The sequence below is a fragment of the Chlamydotis macqueenii genome, chromosome Z, assembly GCF_036417535.1.
Source record: "Chlamydotis macqueenii isolate bChlMac1 chromosome Z, bChlMac1.mat, whole genome shotgun sequence".
Lineage (NCBI taxonomy): Eukaryota > Metazoa > Chordata > Aves > Otidiformes > Otididae > Chlamydotis > Chlamydotis macqueenii.
In genome coordinates this window covers 27,290,683-27,309,926 of record NC_141593.1, presented here as the reverse complement: position 1 = coordinate 27,309,926, position 19,244 = coordinate 27,290,683, and the positions used below count along the sequence as shown (strand labels likewise).

General features: G+C 40.6%; 1 protein-coding gene across 3 annotated transcripts in view; it reads right to left on the bottom strand.

Moving 5' to 3' along the window:
- DOCK8 (dedicator of cytokinesis 8) overlaps window positions 1-19,244 on the bottom strand; it is a 93,658-nt gene that overhangs the window by 28,838 nt on the left and 45,576 nt on the right. For 2 of the 3 annotated variants that reach the window (XM_086770997.1, XM_086770999.1), the window contains 12 exons: window positions 18,503-18,573; window positions 17,304-17,442; window positions 15,738-15,839; window positions 14,891-14,986; window positions 13,554-13,788; window positions 12,582-12,746; window positions 10,643-10,818; window positions 8,798-8,893; window positions 7,392-7,487; window positions 6,386-6,535; window positions 3,771-3,884; window positions 2,603-2,758 (listed from right to left, as the gene is read on the bottom strand). In XM_086770997.1, the coding sequence (XP_086627123.1) occupies window positions 2,603-2,758; window positions 3,771-3,884; window positions 6,386-6,535; window positions 7,392-7,487; window positions 8,798-8,893; window positions 10,643-10,818; window positions 12,582-12,746; window positions 13,554-13,788; window positions 14,891-14,986; window positions 15,738-15,839; window positions 17,304-17,442; window positions 18,503-18,573 (1,596 nt within the window). The remainder of the gene's footprint in view (window positions 1-2,602; window positions 2,759-3,770; window positions 3,885-6,385; window positions 6,536-7,391; window positions 7,488-8,797; window positions 8,894-10,642; window positions 10,819-12,581; window positions 12,747-13,553; window positions 13,789-14,890; window positions 14,987-15,737; window positions 15,840-17,303; window positions 17,443-18,502; window positions 18,574-19,244) is intronic. The other variant, XM_086770998.1, reaches the window with a different exon arrangement.

Here is a 19,244-nt window from a genome sequence, read left to right as displayed (position 1 = left end):
GGAGGAAAACATCTGAGAGTGAAATAAAAAAAAGATCTAGTTTCAAATGAGTTGCTTGCTAGGATGCAATCTCAGCCTTTCCATTCTATGCGAGCAACTCATTTGACATTTTTTGAGATGTAAAATTCCTACCCTGTACTCATTAGTTTGGACAGGACACAAAGTCAGAATTTTCACCCTGTTTACAAGTCTTTAAATTGCTCTTACTGTTGCAGAGCAGCCATCAGGCATCACGCAGCAAGAAGCTGCCCCTACATTAAGACAGACCTTGGTGTGAGAAGCTCTGCACTGTGCCTTCTTCAGCATCCATGATGTCTAGCAAGGAAGTAAGGTCAGCAAAGACATGCAAACAGTGTTTCCCTTCACCCTGGAAATCCTTGGCTGAGCTTGCTGGCAGCTGGCATAATTTAGAGCAGCCTTCAAACTGCTGTAACTTATGACTGATATACAGCCAGCTCAGGAATAGAAAGTTGCTGCTGTATATGTGTTGTGAACTTCTTAGCTTCTCCAATCATAGGTCTGTGCCACAGGTCACCTGAAACGTTTTTGTCCCCTGATGGGGAGAGCATAAGTCTTAGACTCTACTCCCTAGTGCATCTACTGGGGTTTATGAGTCCAAATTTTGCTTTTAATTTATATTCTTCAACATTCTCTCCCAATATTTCTGTCAGTCACCTGGGAATAGTCCCAGAAAACAAACACATGAAGCAGCAGTATACCACACTGTGGCAGCTCTCTTCTAGGCATATTGAGTCAAATGAAACTCATGTCTCTGAGCAGCACCATATTTTGGATCCATGTACTTAAGCCCACTCCCATTTCAATCTCAAGCAGAGAGGCATTTGCTGTGCTATGTTTGTGTGGAATAACATGCATCCAGTTAAGAGAACTTGGCTTCTCTCCGAGAATTCAAAAAGATTTATTCACAAGGCCACATTTCTTACTGAAAATCTAACACTAGCTGGGCAGCGCTCCTGCAGACAGATCAAAATTACTGCAAGGGTGGTCAGCTAATGTATTAAATCATCTAAGGGCCACAGAAAACCTTATTGATTTGTGTAGGTTGCACTTCATAGGTTACTCCTAAAAGAGAAAAAGAGTTGATGATGTTGCTTGAATGAAAGAATGATTAAACCGGTCTGCCCAGCTTTGACTTACTACAACTAGTAGCAAGAGCTATGGTGATTTTTTTTTTTACCCATAAGGAGAAGGGTCCCATTGCTATTTCTCTGGCATCCAGGATTAGCATAAAGCAAAACTATTGGGAAATCCTGAGTCTAAGGACTTCATGCTTTGCTTTTAAAACTGGGAAAAGCTTCAAGAAAATATTATTTACTGTTACTCACTTGTCAGAGCCCTCAACATATGAGATGTAGCACAACTTAGCATCCAACCAATTCTTTGGCAATGACACTTGAAAAAGAAGCTGTGAATTTGAACTGCTTTGTTATTCAGAGTGCTTTTGTACCTTCCACCATTCTTCGCTTCAGTTCCATTCCCCTGCTTCCAAGGGCTATGGCAATCATGGGGTATTGCACTGAAATGCTTTATGCCAGTCCTGACCTCTGCAAGACCACTGAGGTGGAAAAGAGGCAGCCTTTGATTGCTAGGGGGTTTGCCCCATGGCAAAAGTGAAATACCACCTAAGTAGAATGTAAAGGAGAAGAGCATAAGACTGGCAAATGAGTGTGTGTTGTGCCAGACAACAATTTCTTTATTGTATCTGTTTGTGAACTCCATGCCTAGGATGACAAATGAGAGGTCCTAACATTCAGGAAATCTAGAGCTGTGTCAGTACCAGGCCAAGTCTGGAAAAATGTTCATGTACTGGGAATGGCATCCTGGGAGAAATGAGAAGTGATGAGGAAAGGCATTCACAAAAATTGTGTGAAGACGTCTGCTCAGGATACCCGAGCATTTTCACACACAAAAATAATAAAATTCAAATAAAAGCGAAAACACTGTCCAGAAAACACAGAGAAATCACTGGCAAAGTCATAGCATCATCTGTATCACTAGGGTGGGGAGGAATCCAGAACAAATAATGCTGCCATTTGAAATGGAAAGTATGATACTCCTGCTCTGAACAACACTAAGGCTCAACAGAAATCCATGATTTCAGGCTATTGAAAATTGCAGTGTTTTGGTCACTAACTTACACATCTACATCCATTTGGAAAACAAGAAGCTCGGCTAGAAGGCAAATGCACAGAAAGTTTGCTGTGCACTGCTGCATGTCATAATTCTCCAAAATAGATATTGAAATACATATTTGTGGTTGTGTATGTATGGGACACAGATGCGAATAAGCCTTCAGAGCCATGTTCCTTTCAGACCTTGTACATCTACCTTAACAGTCATTTTCTGTTTGCATGTTTCTAGAGGGGCACATACCTGTGTCATGTTAAGCTTCAACCTGTGTAGATGTAGTTTAGCAGTAGTACTCCTTTATCTTTATTCTTCTGCCCCTTTTCTTTCAAGTGGGAAGTTGTTCTCCCTGGCTAATTCTAACCTAAGTTATCTGAATACAGAGCAACATAAGTCTTTCTCTACACGTGTGCCTCATGTGGTGTTCCTGCAATATTGTCTAATAGATGCCTACCTGGGAGGACAAGGAGGGGGAAGGGGATGCTGGAGCAGATGCAGAGGTCATGAAAAAGAGGTTCAGATTGAGGTAATGCTCATGGCTGCACAGAATTCTCAGGAACTCCAGTCTCATCGAAATCAGGGTGGAGAGTGCATTCAGCCTGTTTGAGAGCTACAAAAGCAAACCAAAAGCATCATGTGATGGGTGTGCACTAATTAAATTACCATGCAGTGAAATATCCTAGTTCCTGAAAAAGAAATAGACAAACACCCCAGCATGCACTAAAATTCTCACTGGTTCCCTGTACCTAACTAGTTTTCACCCATTAGCTGCTCTTTGTTTGGCAGTGGTGGTGTCTCTTTCCTCCCTCCCTTGCTGACTTACCAGCTTCCCAAGAGACAATCAATCCCAAAAGAAAAATATACAATATATTTTTCCCTTTTGCATGCAGAAAGATTAAAATCAAACAAGATTCTGATGAGTGTGTGGCAAACTCATAAAAAAGTTCTGCTAGGGAACACAGAGCATAAGTGGTCTTGGCATTTCCCTTCATATCAACAATGACATCAGTGGAGTATTGCACGTACTATAGGAAACTGGGGTGGTAGTCACCTTGTGTTCTCCTACCTATCATCAGCTGACAGAGGGCCTTCCTTTGGCAGAAAAACTACAGCAGGTATATCATGTCACAAAACAGAAGGAAAATGTTCCCCTTCAAATACAACAAATAATTTTGTGACAACACCCTGCATCCTTTAATTTTGTGAGGCTTGTAAAGCAAAAAGACAGAGATGGATCATTTTGATTGAACCCTTCAAATCTAATTATTGTCCATCACAGCAGTGCACTGGAAGAGTCAGAGACCAAAAGCTGCTCTGTATGATCTGCAGACCCTGCTGCTAAGGGATATAAAAAAGTAAGGGAAGAAAAGTGGCTACATGGATGCTCTGCAGCAGTGCAAGGTATGACATTTCTAAAAGAGTCTTAACCTCCACTCAATTTTTTTTTCTGCAGATCACAAATCAAAAGAGGTTCAAAGTCTCTGTGTATGCAGTAGGAAATGGGAAATTTACCTGGTCCTTTAACACAACTCAGAGGATCTTGATGGATAAATGAATCAAACAGAAAAGAACACTGGACTGGCCAGAAGCCAAAAGCAATCCCAATCATGCATGGTGCCTACCTGATTACAGTAATGTTTGATGAGATTAAACACAAATCCTCGGTCCATTAAAGAAAGAAGATCATACAAGAAAAATGCCAGGCTGATATTAATTTTTTCTGCTTGCTCACTTTCCTTCAAAAAAAAAAAAGGAAAAAAAAAGAATTACAGTTATGACGTATAAAGCTTATATAAAAGTGTAAGACTTTTTAGAGTAATTAAAAAATAGTGTAGGGGATAGCTCCCAGAACCATCTCATGGAACATACTGGACAAGTTTGTTTCAGTTCTCCAGTTTATGTGATCTTGTTAAAATCATAGAGAATAATTCCTGTAAATTATTTCAACTTTTGAACTTTTGTAGCTTTCACAGAGAAATATCACAGGATGAATGAACAAGTTTATCTGTGCAGACCCTTGGGCTGACAACAATGAAACGGAATTTGAGACCTGTTCTGAATTCCCTATGGGCTGCAATCCTCCATATGTTTTGGTTGTTTTGTTTTTTTTTAATTGAACCTTTAACATTAGGGAATGCTGGTTATAAGTACTTAAAATACTGTTTTAAAATATTAATAAAAATCTCCACTGGCTCTGCTGGTGGAATGCCAAGTATTTTGTTTAGATGTTTTAAATGTAAAACTGGTAGTAAAGAAATACTGGTAAGACAAATCTGTGGGTTTTACCATTTAGCAGCTAAGCTCTTGCATGCTTAGAATTGGTCTGATTACCAGAGATATGCAGCCCCCAAGTAAAAATCACAAAGAACTTCATGTACCCTCTGAAATAAGGCTACAGCTACTTCAAACATACCAATTTAAATAATAAAATCTTAGTAGCATATGTAGTTCACCAATAGGAATTTGTGGAGGTGCCTGAGGGATCTGCACACATTTAATGCTCAGAGCCCTCAGGTGCGTTCACTCAAGACTGACAGAGAAGATGACTGAGAAAAATGCTGCCCCTACTTGTGTCTCTGACTAGTGAGAACAGATGTGCAGCACCTCAGGGTGGTTACTACTTAATTTTTCATTTTGCAACCTTTTTGTTGCTGTTCAGGAACATATATATGTATTTTCTATGGTTTGGAATTTACACAGCAAAACATTTTTGTACTGTGAAGAAAAAAATTAGTTTTCCATTGCCTTACTGGGTAGGCTAAAATATGCCAGACATATCACTGCAGAATTCCAGGGCAATCTGACATGTTCAACCATGTATTGAAACATACATTATTACTGCTTGGATTTAAAAATCAGACACACATTACCTGCTGCTGTTCTGTACAACTAACCAATGGCCCTAATTCTGCAAACACTGCAGTGGGATTTTCACACATAATCAGGTTCTATACACTCACTCTATCAAAATCAAATTGAATTAACAGCCCATAAAAACCTGTGTATTTCTTGTGAGGAAGCCATAAAATACTAATGTCTTGGCAAAACCTGCAGTTCCGTTAAAGCATTTTTAATGTAACAAAATTTTATTACATAATGTATTTAAAATAAAAAGTCACTGATGCCTTAAGTAAACACTTATGTGGAAATGACTTCTCTGCATGTGGCTATCATGGAAGCACACCAAAGGCTGAGCAAAGGATAAAGCTTAAGGAACAACTTCTTGGTGGACAGCAACAACCACTTCTATCATTCTCTGCCCTCCGTTGTCTGGTCTTGGCCCCTTCCCTGTTTCTGCTCCTCAACAGAACAGCACGGCACACATGGAGAAGCTGATCAGAAATTGAGCTGCTTGAAAAGTGACCCAGCAGACCAGCTCTCCAGCCTGGTCTGCCATGTGGCAGAGCACACTGCTAGGCTAGAACACTGCATTTGGCAGCTCCGGGGCATGACAACAAGTCAGTTGCAACAACTGAACAAAAAATAGTCACCCAGTGCACATCTGTGGCCTTAATTTCGTCTACTGGCCAGTGTGGAGTGATACCAGTGATGCAAGCTGATGGCATTAATATTAAAGTATAAATAACATTTTGTAATGCTTTCAACTTTATAATCCCTTATATCAGGTGCAACTTGTTAAAATATATCAGGAGAAAGAATTTAATGGGATTTAGGGCTTATTTCTTGTCTTTAATTTTCATGCGGCCAGTGCCTCTTTAACGAGATCTGGGGCCAGATCTCTTGTGGCTGGATTTTGCAACCCTCAGGAAGAACACTGCCTTCATATTGCCCAGCCCACTGCTGTTAGAGAAGTCAAATGCGGAATAAAACACTATGCAGTAGAAATGAGGGTAAGAGGAAAGGAGGATAAAAGGAATAAGCCCTGCTTGGGCTGCAGTTTGATGCCCTGGTTAACCTCACATAAAGCAGCAACTGCCAATGAAAATGGGTGTACAACCTTTCCTGTCGATGGGAAAGGGGATTCCCTCCCTGCACCCGGCAGGTACACTGAGAAGTGGGCTGGGGAGCTGACCTAAATAAAAACAAACTGTCTGCTAGGGGAGCACAAGGCTGCCCCTTGCACAGCCACAACTCTTGCTTAAGGTCCGTATGAGAATACTGCCTCAGTTTTGGCCTAACTCTAGTGACACCGCTGAAGATGAAACAGGATTAAACACAGCTCAGTGTAACACAGGGTGAGTAGCAACGGTCCATGGTGCTTATTTCATGTATTTACCTTCTGTGGTTTGACTAAAAGTGCAGCAATCTCTGACGTAACCACACTAACTATAGTAGTAATATCATCTTTGAAGCGATCGGAGAACCGGCTTCTTCGTGGGTTGTCTTGCTTCTCTATGTTGTGAACATACTGAGCCATACTCTTTATCTGCAAAGCAGAAAAAAAGATTTTAAAAGGGCCCAAACTGGAGGTAAAACTACTGCTTTATGTTAGTCTATGGGAGTAAGATTTCCTGGTTGTTTTTCCCTGAATGTAATCACTCATCTTCTCAGAGCTGCTGTAATAAATCCTACCTGCACTGGAAATTACAACAGAGAGCCTAAGATCCAAACACAATAGACATCCTGCTCATGTTCACACGGCTGGCTACTCTCAGGACCTGACATCAGGATCACCCTTGTCAGTCCCTTGCATCTGCAGCTCTGAAATGCTGCTGTTTGCAACTTTTGCCCTTCATGATGATAGACAAGAAGTGACGCTTATGGAATTAATTATTTTTTCTTGACTTGCTGTTGGGTTGCTTATATGCTGCCAGTGTGAATCAGTATGTTTTTTCCACTGACATCCATGACTTCAGGGCTCTCTGAAACTGTGAGTTTGGGGAGCCTTGTCACCATGTCACCAGCCTCTCTCATGTTGATAACAAAGTGGAAAAGAAAGGACCAGGTATTCACAGGAAAGGAAGGGTTCTCTTTGATGACTGTCTTTGAGCCTTCTGCAGGCTGTGGACCACTGTGCATGTAGTTCATGCAGGACTTTGCCATCATAGACTATTAGAGGGGAATGGGGGTGAATACGGAGAATTATAGAATAGTTTGGGTTGGAAGGGACCTTTAAATGTCTACTAGTCCAATTCTTTAGTTGTACTTCCATTATTTGGGACCTCTCCTTTTCACATTGGGGTTGGATAACTGAAGAGATCACCACTCAACTAAATCTGTGGCTGGAGTATCTGCTACATTTCACAATTAACTTACTATAAAACACCACTGTCAAATCTTACCAGGAGCTCAAAGAAGAACCAAGCATACTTGAAGACAGATTCTCTCACCATACCCGTGCTGACCACCATCTGCAGTGCCAGCTCCTCATGGAAATGCTAGATAATAAGCAGAGAGTGTTGGGAAATGGCTTTACAATCAACTCATCATCCAGTTTCAACATCCTCCCTCTTCCCTGTGGGAAACTTCCCCATACTGGAGATTCAGCAGCTGGATAGGGATGTGTGAACATCCCTATAAGATGAGAAGGCAGATTTGACTAAAGTTATGTATAAGGAGTATCAGTGGCAAACAGACTTTGGGATCTATTTTTCTGTGGATCCAGAACCCTGGATAACTGAACTGGAAAATGTCTTTGGTCTATCCTCAGGCCACTGGCTGTGTGCATGATGGAAAGCAGTCACATTCCCCACTCCCCGCTAAGCACTTCCATTTAGCATATCCATGTTTTTTGAGAGAAGGGAGAAGTAAGATCGTCTCTGTGGTGGGAAAGAAAGACACAGAAATAACCACAGCAGAGCTTGTACAGAGGTTTGTAGTTGGAGACAATACTCTTTGAAGTGAGATCTGACCATAAGACACTCAATCCCAATTACATAAACTTTCAGGAAACTCAAATCTGGACTAAAAATTTATTGCAATGTCTTGTTTCTATTTCTGCCCCAAACAACAAAGCTAATGAGATTCCTAAGCATATTTACATTGCAAGGACATATTAATCCATCCAATATTCAGGCTGGGTATAAACCTCTCTGCATTTTGGCAGAAATCAAACCAGGGAACAGGAGTAAGAAAGGAGAGTTTCCTAACTGTAACTCAGATTCTGAACTTCTCATTGAATGTTTTTTTTCCCCTGCTTCTTCATTCAAAGCCACTGCAGCTGATCAATGCCAAACACAAGATACAGCTCTAGAAAAATTATCTATGCGATATGGTATTTTCTATATTGTTAAAAAGCTATTTGGGAATACATACTCAAGACAGGAAGGAATTTCTTGGTTCCAAAAGCTACAACAAGGGAGAAAGAAAAACATTCTTTACAGAAAAAACAGCAACACATCTGAATGCAGTTTACTGCAACATGTAAAGGCAGGTACCCAAGGGTAAACAGCAGTGGAAAAAGACAGAGGCCCTACACCTTGAGAAAGAGAGCAAAGGGAGGATCAGGCAGGCTGCTACTTGTCTAAATCCGTCCTGGAAAAACAAGCTAAAGACTCTGCAGCAGAAGCAGAAAGTTGGGGTAATATTTACCCACTGATTCAATATTCCATCACAAACTCTGCGTTCCATAAAACTCCTTGTTATTTTGCTCTCTCTCTCCTCTCTCCCCATTTAGAACCACTAATTACCAGCACTGCCTCAGGAGGCTCCAGGCTCCGTTAATGCGTGCCCTCACACTTAGTGGTACCTTTTTATTGGATGGTCTTGGGTTTGCACAAATGCCTGGCATGTCATTTGTTCCTTCAACGTAGAAAGACATCCGACTGGAGCTGTGATCCATAGGCTGGAGGACATAGTCAGAAGTAAGTTAATATATAACTTAAGCTAATTAACACAAAAGAAAACAGCAGCGGCGGTAGTTCTGGAGGGTATGCACAGAGGTCCACTTAAACAGCTCTTCTCTTTCCTTCTCCCCGTCCCTCTTCCCAGTGGAGGCCAAAGACCCCCTTTGGACGCAGCAGCCGCAGGAGCGTCCAAATGCCAACACTGCCCTCACGTGCCCAATTTCAGCACTGCAGCTGTATTTTGGAAGCGCTACAAGTCGCCCTCTCAAGGGTACCTGTCCTTTAAGTTTATCCAGTGGATTTACATCCGAAATTATCTAGCATCTTGGAGTCTTCCTTCCATTTAAAGTGATGCAGATTTAAAAGGCAGTGACACGGCAGTAGCCAATTGTAAATTTCTATATTTATCAATGTGGTGAAGCTGTAATATCAAACATTTTAATTCTGTATTAATTTGAAAAAAAAAATCCTTGAACTGTGGTTTTTTTTTAGGACACAGTAAATTACAGTAAAATTCATAAAGCAATTAAGTCCAAATCTACATTATTAAAAATTGTTGTGGATTAATATGTATGCCCATATAAACAAATCAAATAGATTGGCAAAGCTGGCACATCTTACTAGTTCTGGTTCAATTCGCTCAGGACAAGCACTCATTTACTTTAACCGGAGAGGCATGTGATCATTCAATGGAGAACAGAATTCAAAGCGTTTCTGGAAATAACCTGCTTGAGAAGCAGTATTTTACACATGTAACACTCAAAGAAAAGGGAGGGGGGACATGGCTGAGAGCTCAAGCAGACACACTGTTGTGGAGCTCTGCCAGAGTTACAGCTGGAAGCAGGCTCCTTGTACAGGGGAAAAATCCTGCTTTCCCGCTCCTGCTGAATGGGGAACTCTAGATTTTGGCTTCCCTAGAGAGCTGAGCACAGCCACTCTCATAAAACTCTGAGATGAGCCTGGGATGCTGTAGACCAGAAAGCACCAGGTGCCAATCAGGGAAGCAAAATCCTGCTTCTCAGCTGTCATCGTACTCTCTATCTTGCAAGCTGTTGGTGGCATTCGTAGTTGGGGATGAGAAAAACAGAAGTTTGTGTTTCACTCTGTGGTTGATTTAAGTATCTGGAAAGACCCACTTACAAAATATGCACATGGCATCGGTACTATAACCGATACAAAATCATGGGGCTGCTGTCATATAAATTGCGTACTTTTTTTTTTTTTTAATAGGATACTATTTAGCACCAAATAGGCTCTGTGATTTAAAAAAAGAGATAAAAGAAGCAAGAATAAATTATCAGTGCATTTTAGGAAAACTATTTCCCTTCCAAGGACTCTTCCACCCCCTTCAGAAACGGGATCATTCCCAGTGTAACAAACTGTAGTCTTTTCTCACATTATCTCTGTGCAACATTGGACCAGCCCATGTCACCAGATGTGAAGAAAACCTAAATGTTAGGAAGAACAGGAAAGTGAGTCCTGTCAAAAAAAGCAAATCTCTTGGTGGAGTGTCTAAGCCTAAAACAAGAGACGGAGCTCATGCCTCTTGGGTCTCCTCACTGATAAAAAACATCAGAATTAAGCAATGGGATTTAACATGTGCCTGTGCCAATTCAGATAAACAGCAAATGCTCCTGGTGATACATACTGTGCACTTAAAAGAAGCAAATCCAACCCTCAAAGAACAAATCTTGATGATTAGGTTTTGACCCATGCAATCCTCCAGATGTTTGACTTTGTTCTCTTACCTTGGATGACATGATGTTTTTGACTTCCTCATCAGTAGCAGTCTGTGTAACAGTGATGTCAGGATTGCTGCAGCTTATCACTCGGCTCTGCAGGAGTTTACTCCCAACAGACATTGCAGAAGTGCGTCCAAATGTGTAATAACGAGACTCTGTCAAAACGGCACTGCTGCCTGCACCTGCCCATAGGGAGATGTTTGAACTAAGACTAAAGGACATACATATGAGACAAACATGAGATTCAAGCCAGCTTTGCTCAATGCTGTTACAGCATCAGCATTCTGAATAGCATAAAGCTCCTGAAAATCTCACCATTAACTGCTTTATTAACAAACTACATAGGCATTGAATTACACGGTGAAGACATTTTTCAAGTCAACAGCTCACAGGGTGATTGCACAAGCAGCAACGAAAACAGGGCTACCTGAGCAGCAGTACTATCACAATACCTCTTTCTTTTTCCCATCAGCTCTTTTTAATCTACTGTAGATTAAGACAACATTCACAGGCCTAAATACAAAATACCACCCTTCAACACATAACATTTAATACCATGTTCAAAGTATCCAAGGAAGCAGGCAGCGCTGTCAGCAGGAATTTCACTAAATGATTACTTAGTTTTCAGCTTCCCCATGGACCTTATTTTTCCAATAAAGAATTTCCAAGTTTAGGCAAGCTCAGAGACTCTAGCACATCCTAACATCAGTTTAAATGTCCCTCTAGGGAGATTTAAATTAATATTTGAAAGAAAAAAGGGCCTACATATCTTCAGCTCCCACAGTACAGCTGCTTAGTGGTAAGTCACTTAATACATAGCAATTGATCAAACGAATCCTATAGGCTTTAGGGAGTGCAGCAGAATGACAGAATGGTTGAGGCTGGAAGGGACCTTCAGAGGTCATCTGGTCCAACGGCCCCGCTCAAGCAGGGCCATGCACAGCCAGCTACCCAGGATCACATCCTGATGGCTTCTGAACATCTCTAAGGTGAGAGACTCTACCACCTCTACGAGCAACCTGTGCCACTGCTTGGTCACCCTCACAGGAAAAAAATATTTCCTGATGTTTTGAGGGAACCATCTGTGTTTTACTTTGTGCCCATTGCCTCTGGTCCTGTCACTCAGCACCACTGGAAACAGCCTGGCTCTGTCTTCTTTGCACCCTCTCTTCAGGTCTTTGTATGCATTGAAGATCCTCCCTGAGCCTTCTCTTCTCCAGGCTGAACAGTTCTAGATCTCTCAACCTCATAGGAGAGGTGCTCCTGTCCCTTCATCACCTTTGTCACTCTTGGCTGGTCTCTCTCCAGTATGTCCATATCTCTCTCGTATTGAGTAGCCCAGAACTGGACACAGTACTCCGGATGTGGCCTCACCAGTGCTGAGTAGAGGAGAATGATCACCTCCCTCAACCTGCTGGCCAATAAACAGGATTTTATCCTCTGATGACATCCCTAACGCAATGGAGAAACTAGGAGAGCTTGGCCCTATGCCACTTGGTAGCAAGTTAGTTTGCACAGAAAGTAGTTTACTGATGTACAGGTCAGTAAGAAATTGGCATCTTAAGGCCACTTCAATTTCAGGAGGAAATTCCTCTAAAGAAGGCCTCAGTTTAGGAGCTGTCTCTCATTTTCATCCTCATGAAGCTACAGCACTGCATATAGCTGTGGAGTTCTCTCACCTCAATCCTGCATCTTAAACAAATGACTGAGAGACAGAGACTATGGGTGGCAAGTCCATGTTGCTCTTCGCAGTGCTGAGATCCCTGACCTTCCTCTGAGAAAAATGGTATATCTGAACAGTGCTGTGCTTAAATGGGATGCAGTCTGGGTCTGAGAAGTTGTGTTTGCTATTCTAGAGGCCAGTTCCCTAAGTCTCAGAAGCACCATGCTGAATAGCACGTATCTAGAAAAAAAGAATACTTCTGCAACCCTTGCAGCATATTACCTGGTTTAACTACTTCTCTTTGAGGGTCTGGCAGACGAAATACATAGTAGACATAAGACGCCAGGAGACAGTTCCTCCCATGCTGGTCTTTGCTCAGGTCTTTGCTGTTGTGGAGACTGTTCACTATTGCAACCACAGATTCAAAGGCAAACTGTGAGAAGTTGGCTGTGAAACAAAGGCAAGAATTAGTTTCAGCACTGAAGGGTATAATATAACTAGGTGAGGGTATTCTTTATACCAATAACAACTAATCCTACATGCTTTAATTCATTACTTTACCAATTCAGAACTCTAGACAGCACTTACTATACCTGACCAGACCCAAGGTCTACATAGGCCAATAAGCACTTTTCAGTAGACCAAATCACTGCTACTCCCTCACTTCGTGCTACATAAAAGCAGACTGTAATAGTTAATTACCATTTCCAGCAGCCTTCACATATTTCCTAGGAAATATCCACTTGAAGAACACTTAAGACTCGTTATTCTCTAGCTGACAGACAAATACAAGTTAGCACGCTTTTCCACAAATATTATAGTGGATGACAAGTGTTGATAACCAAAATGAAACAGGAAATAAACTACACCGGTTTCCAAGTATTTCTCCCCTCCAGAGTTAACATATATGATGGCCAACTGACAGCGTCAGTAACAGAAAAATCTGTGTGCATTACCATACCCTCTCTGGTTTTGTGCTCACCCAATTCTGTCTAAAGATATTTGGGCAGAGGATATGGTGCAGCCACCAACCAGTGTCGGAGATACTCAATAGGTAGGGGAAAAAAGGAGAGAAGGCAGGAACTCCATTAAACCTGATTAAATTGTGCAGCGAAACTGTGTCTTGAGAAGCACAACTCTTTCTGAAGTGGACTACCCCAAATACTAAATCTGAGTCTGGATATTTAGCAATCATTTCCCCCACATCTATAGGTTGCTTGCACTACCACTCCAAGGCCATGCATCAGTAAATACCTGTCTGGCCAGCTATGACCATGGGCTGTACAGCCAGCTGGAAAAGTTTATCTAGTACCAAATGTAAAAACAAGACAAGAGGTTCAAGGCGTGAAGAATTCAAACAGATAATGCTGAGTTTCAATTCATGTTCCAATGCGGCCTCTGTAATCTTCTGGTCCATCAGTCGAATGGGGAATGTCACTTGACTTTCCAGAGAATGGCACAGAGTGAAGAACTTCTCCAGGTGATTGTCCTGCAAATACAGTGCACTCACAGTGAAAAAAGTTGATATAGTTCAGGCTGTTGCCAGCTAAGCAAAGCTTGATTGTCCCACCTGATGAGATGAGAGAAAATATTTGCACTCTTCTGGCTTACAGTGGTGGCTAGCCCTACAGAACAATTTGTAAAGCAGCTGTCACAGCCTTTTGTTTATTCCTTTTCATCTGGCTCAAATTCAAACTCTGGTTAGATCTGATTAAAAGCAGAAAAGTTAAAGCCCTTACTAAAGTGATTGCTTCATTTAATGAAAATACTCTTCCCTCTCTCTGATAAAACTCTGTTGTGTCACAGGTCTATAGGCCCTCTGCCACCCACATGAAAGTTCCAGCTACATACAAGTTATGTGTCTTATGAGCATGCCCTACTTGTATTTAAAAAGCATGGTGCAAAGGAGTGATGGACCTGCTTCAGACTCAGAGCCTCCGGTTGTTAGGACATAGCTACCAGGGTTAACTAGAATGGGATGATGGGTAGGGGATCCTGTAAAGCAGCAAAAACAAAATAAAGGTGCTCTGCCTTAAACCAGAATCCCAATAAGATGGCCAAAGCTCCAATTTCCTATCACATTTAAATGGCCAGAATTGCGGAGTTCTCATTCAGCACTAAGCTTGTGTCCCCACACCACATGACATCGATGGCTGAGCTGCCTAAAGCATTCTGGCAGTAAAACCCGTCCCTACATGCAGGGAGGTGCTACATCTCTGCAGATGTAGACACGTTGTCTGAACTAGCCTTGCAGAACAGAAGGTGCAGACTGCAGAAACTGGCACCGTGCCCTGTTAGTGTCTTTCAAAAACAGCCTAAGGAGACCCTTGCTGAGCTGAACAGACACCAGGATCCTCACTGCTTGATGTGACTTGCTGCTGAGAGTGCTCATTTGTTTACTTGTATCGATAGATTTGATTTCACCAAAGGATTTATTTCACTGAGGATATCAGGTTATTTCCGTAGCTGTTAGTTGTTCTTAAAGTTGTATGGGCTTAAACATCTCCATTTCATAAACCTCCTAAGTCAGCTTGGACATCTGAATTCTCTTTGAATGGAACTACAGCTGTGCATTGCTTCTGAGGTATTACCTGAGTGTGAACAGATGAAACAGCTTGCACTTCAACACTGAAGACACCCTTGTGTCCTTCAACCCACTTAACAGGTGGTGTCTGAGATGGAACTTTCTGTGATGGAAAAGAAACATGGGAATCATCATCTTCCTTCTAACGGTCAAACAGAAAATCTGTTTACACAGGGGTGTATAGGGTATTCGCGCCATTGACTTAATTTTAGATATCCAAATTCAGTGCCATACAGAGAACCACAGGTAGGCATCTTCTTGTTCTTGTAGACTCCATGGAGAGAAGTTGATGCATGTTTCAGGGAAATCTGGAGCACTTCAGCTGAATGCCTAGTGCAGACAGTGCAAATACACATCTTCTGATGCAACGATATTTTTAAGGTTAGAAGTTTCCAATTAAAGCACTGCCAAAGGCACTCCATGGTGATGTGGTACAGTTTTAACCCTCTGGACAGTTTCCTACTTGCCATATTTACTCAGAGGACATAGTTTTCTGGTCCAGTAGCAGGAATGCCATTTCTCCTCTCTCTCCCACATAACCACAAAAAAATGAGCAAATCATCCTATGCAAGAAAGCAAATTATTGACTTGACTCCCTCTAGACAAAGGTATCCCTGATTAGACAATCTACAAGGATTTGCTTGGATAACTAACTTTTAAAAACACAATATAACAATATAAAATAATAACACCAGTGACAATAATAACAGCAACATTTTTCTCCAGAGCTTTCCTCTTTTAAAGTACAAAAAGGAGGCATTGTCTACAGGCAGACAGCAATGTTAGTTTGTAAAACACTTACACTGTTCTTCTACATTAGGAAAATATTATCTTTTCATAATTGTATTTGTTACCTCAGGAGAGTGAATTGAATAGTGGCAAGGCAGCTTATCCAATGCAACAGGAAGACAATAATGTCCAGTTTGAAGACGATCATTTAAGAGAATTGGCAGCCACTGAAACAAATGAAGAGAAAACACAGCAATATTCATGACTATATATGATTAGGGCTATTTATCTGATTTGCTATGTACAGTCAACAAAACAACAAATGAGATATTGACCCAAGCTTCTCTGCTGTAACCTATTAAACAGTAATTTCTTTGCATTTCAAATTCCCTGATAGCTACAGTACAAAAACATCCAAGACTGCTTTCCAAACCATCCTTTTTGAAGAAAACAAAGAGCTTTTAATATATGACATGTTTTTCTACTAAATCCTACCAGAAGGATTTAGTAGAGTCTATATTTTTATTTAAAAAATAATGTAGCTTGAATAGACTGATCCCTGGCTTTGAAGCAAATCAACAGAGTTAAAGTTTTGCTAAGGATAAATTGAACATCTTGGTTGCGGTCACCATGAGCATTAAGGCCAGAATGACTCATCATAACTCTGTATTGCTACTTGGACACAGTTAATTTTTCTCCTATGCAGGTCTGAAAGAGGCTGTACATCTGAGTAGCACAGGGCAGAAATGCTTTATATTTAGGTGAACAGAAGCTTGAAAATTAAGTCCTCACCTCTGTTAAGTCTTGCTCCTGAACTACAAACTAATTAGCTTCTTACCAATCCCACTGACATTGGTGGGACTACATCTGTCCATAAAAGAAAGCCCATTTGAAAGGATTCTCAGTATTGGGATAATAAACAAATACAAACTTCTTAGCAGGAACACATGGAAAGCACTTGTCTGGCCCCACACCCCAGTTGCTGACCATAGCACTAGGATGTTTTAAAACATAAATTATTATAATAATCTCTGCTTTTATCTTATTTTAAAATCTCTCCAGTTAAAAATATCAATTGATAAAGAAAAAGGTCAAAGAGATTATGCTACAATATGTATTTCTTAAGCTAAAACATACTAGCCTCAACATGAAGACAATGAATGCAAGACAATTACATTTTACCTTCTTGATGCTTTCTGGTTTTTAATTTTGATGTGGGAAAAAGACACTTTAGAATATAAACAATATTCTATATATAACATAATTGATAATATTATATTACTTGTTATCTCATGTATGAACATGTTAGATAACAGTAAATAATTTTACTTGCTTATGTTTTAGGGCTTTTTTTTTTGCAATAAATAGAATCTAACAGAACTAGGTGATATGCTATAAAGCATTGCTGTTGCAAACATTCAGATGTATACTTAACTTCAATTGCATCAGGTGAATTAATCAACTTCAAAAGACATGTAACAATTCAAAATTATAAGACGAAGATGTAACACAGCACAGACTGCATCTAGTTTCTGCGAATTATCATTAAGACCTTCTACTGGTTTTGATGTATTATCATAACCAGAAAAGGAATATATGACAAAATTCTTGACAAGCAAAGAGTTTGTTTGCATGGGATGTAGATACATATATACATACAGAGACACACTTATATATCACATGGAACTTACTGAATACCCAAGGAGGGTTTCCACAGATGCTCCTTGCTTTGGCTGGCAGCTGATGTGATAGAACGTGAACAGTAGATGGTGTTTCTCTGTTAATTTTGCTGGCAACTTAATCTTCACTTCTTCATAAAAGTCAGGGGACCTGTTTTAAAAAAAAACCCAACACATTTCCAACGTAAGTATGAGAGTGAGCAGAAGGTAAATTTGCTAGCAGGCTTTTAGATGCTATGGTTATAAAAACTGTAAAAATTCTCAGAACAGCCTCAGAGCAGAGTTAAACAAAATACATATATACACAACTGTATTTATGAACTATCTACAGCTTTGAATTAGGAAGAGCACATGGTATCAGCTCGCATGTTTCAGCTTTCATCCACCTCTATACTTTCAAAAACATTCAATTCTAATTTGGGGTTAAGGCGTATTTACTGTGTAAATCCTAAATATCAAGTCCACATTCATAAGAATGAGAATGTCACAGAATCACAGAACGCTTTGGGTTGGAAGGGACCTTTAAAGGTCATCTAGTCCAATCCCCCTGCAAGGACCAGGGACATCTCCAACCAGATCAGGTTGCTCAGAGCCCCATCCAACCTGGCCTTGAATGTAGGCAGGGATGGGGCATTCACCACCTCTTTGGGCAACTTGTTCCAGTACTTCATCATTCTCATCGTAAAATTTTTTTTTCCTTATGTCTAGTCTGAATCTACCCTCTTTTACCTTAACACTATTACTCCTTGTCCTGTCGCTATAGGCCCTGTTAAAAAGTTTGTCTCCATCTCCTAGGTCCCCTTTAAGTACTGGAAGGCCACAATAAGGTCTCCCTGGAGCCTCTTCTTCTGCAGGCTGATCAACCCCAACTCTGTTCCTTCAGCTTTTTTTGGACCTGTGAATTCATTGAAGTGAATGCTGTTACGAAGTTGTGCTGCTGCTTCCTGCTCCTGCTTCTTCATCTTCAGATTAGGAATACTCTCTCAAAAGCTCCAATCAAGAAAAGCAATGGTTGCTTATGCAATGGTCACAAATGCAATGGCACTTATGCTTTGGTAGCAATCCAAATTAGATAAGACAAATCCGCATAAAATGTAAATGTTTAAAATAGATTAGTACCAGCATTTCTTGATGAACTATGTAGGCTAAAAATTATGTAATCAGGTCATGATTAATACTTCCCAAGTCATATAAATAGTAATAATACTTACTTATTATGGTATGTGACAGCTGTGTATATTTCTTGCACAAATTCTGGACCTGAAGATTTCCCAAAAATTACCTGTATTAAGAAGAAAAGACAGCAACAGCAGTCAGGTATAAAGCATTTTATTGTCATAACCTCATATAAATTTTAAGATTATATCTGAAGGCTGAAAAGGACTCAGATTTTATCTTAGCACATTGACACAAATGTCTTATTAGCAAGCATCTTCCCACAAGCCATTCAGGGTAAAGCATCAGGAAAATGGAGCAGAGGTCATTTCTGGAGCCACTGACTATCTCACATCACATTCTCCAGTCATGCGCTAAAAAGTTAGAAATTGCAGGAACAAAGTTATGGTAAACCTCTTACACATTGTTGCATTGCCTTTAACAAAGTGCTAAAAAGTTAAATTAGAATTATTTTTAGCAGTTGTTTGTTCCACTGTAGCCTGTTCACTTAGGGTGAGATACACCTCACCTTACATTAGAGGTCCAAAGTTCCTTTACAATCACTGAAGAGAAATAAGCATTTTTCATGCTTGGTTTGCTTCCCTTATTTCAGACACAGCCTCATGGTAAGGTCCTGGAATCCCATAACGTTAAAGGGAGCCCTGGAAGATGAGCTTAGATAAAGATATCTGTACAGTACAAGTCTGTATGTACCAAGATGAAGCTCTCTCACAGTGAAGAGGTATGCCAGATGAACTGTGTCTGTCCTAAGTGTTTGTCAAAATCTAATAATGATAT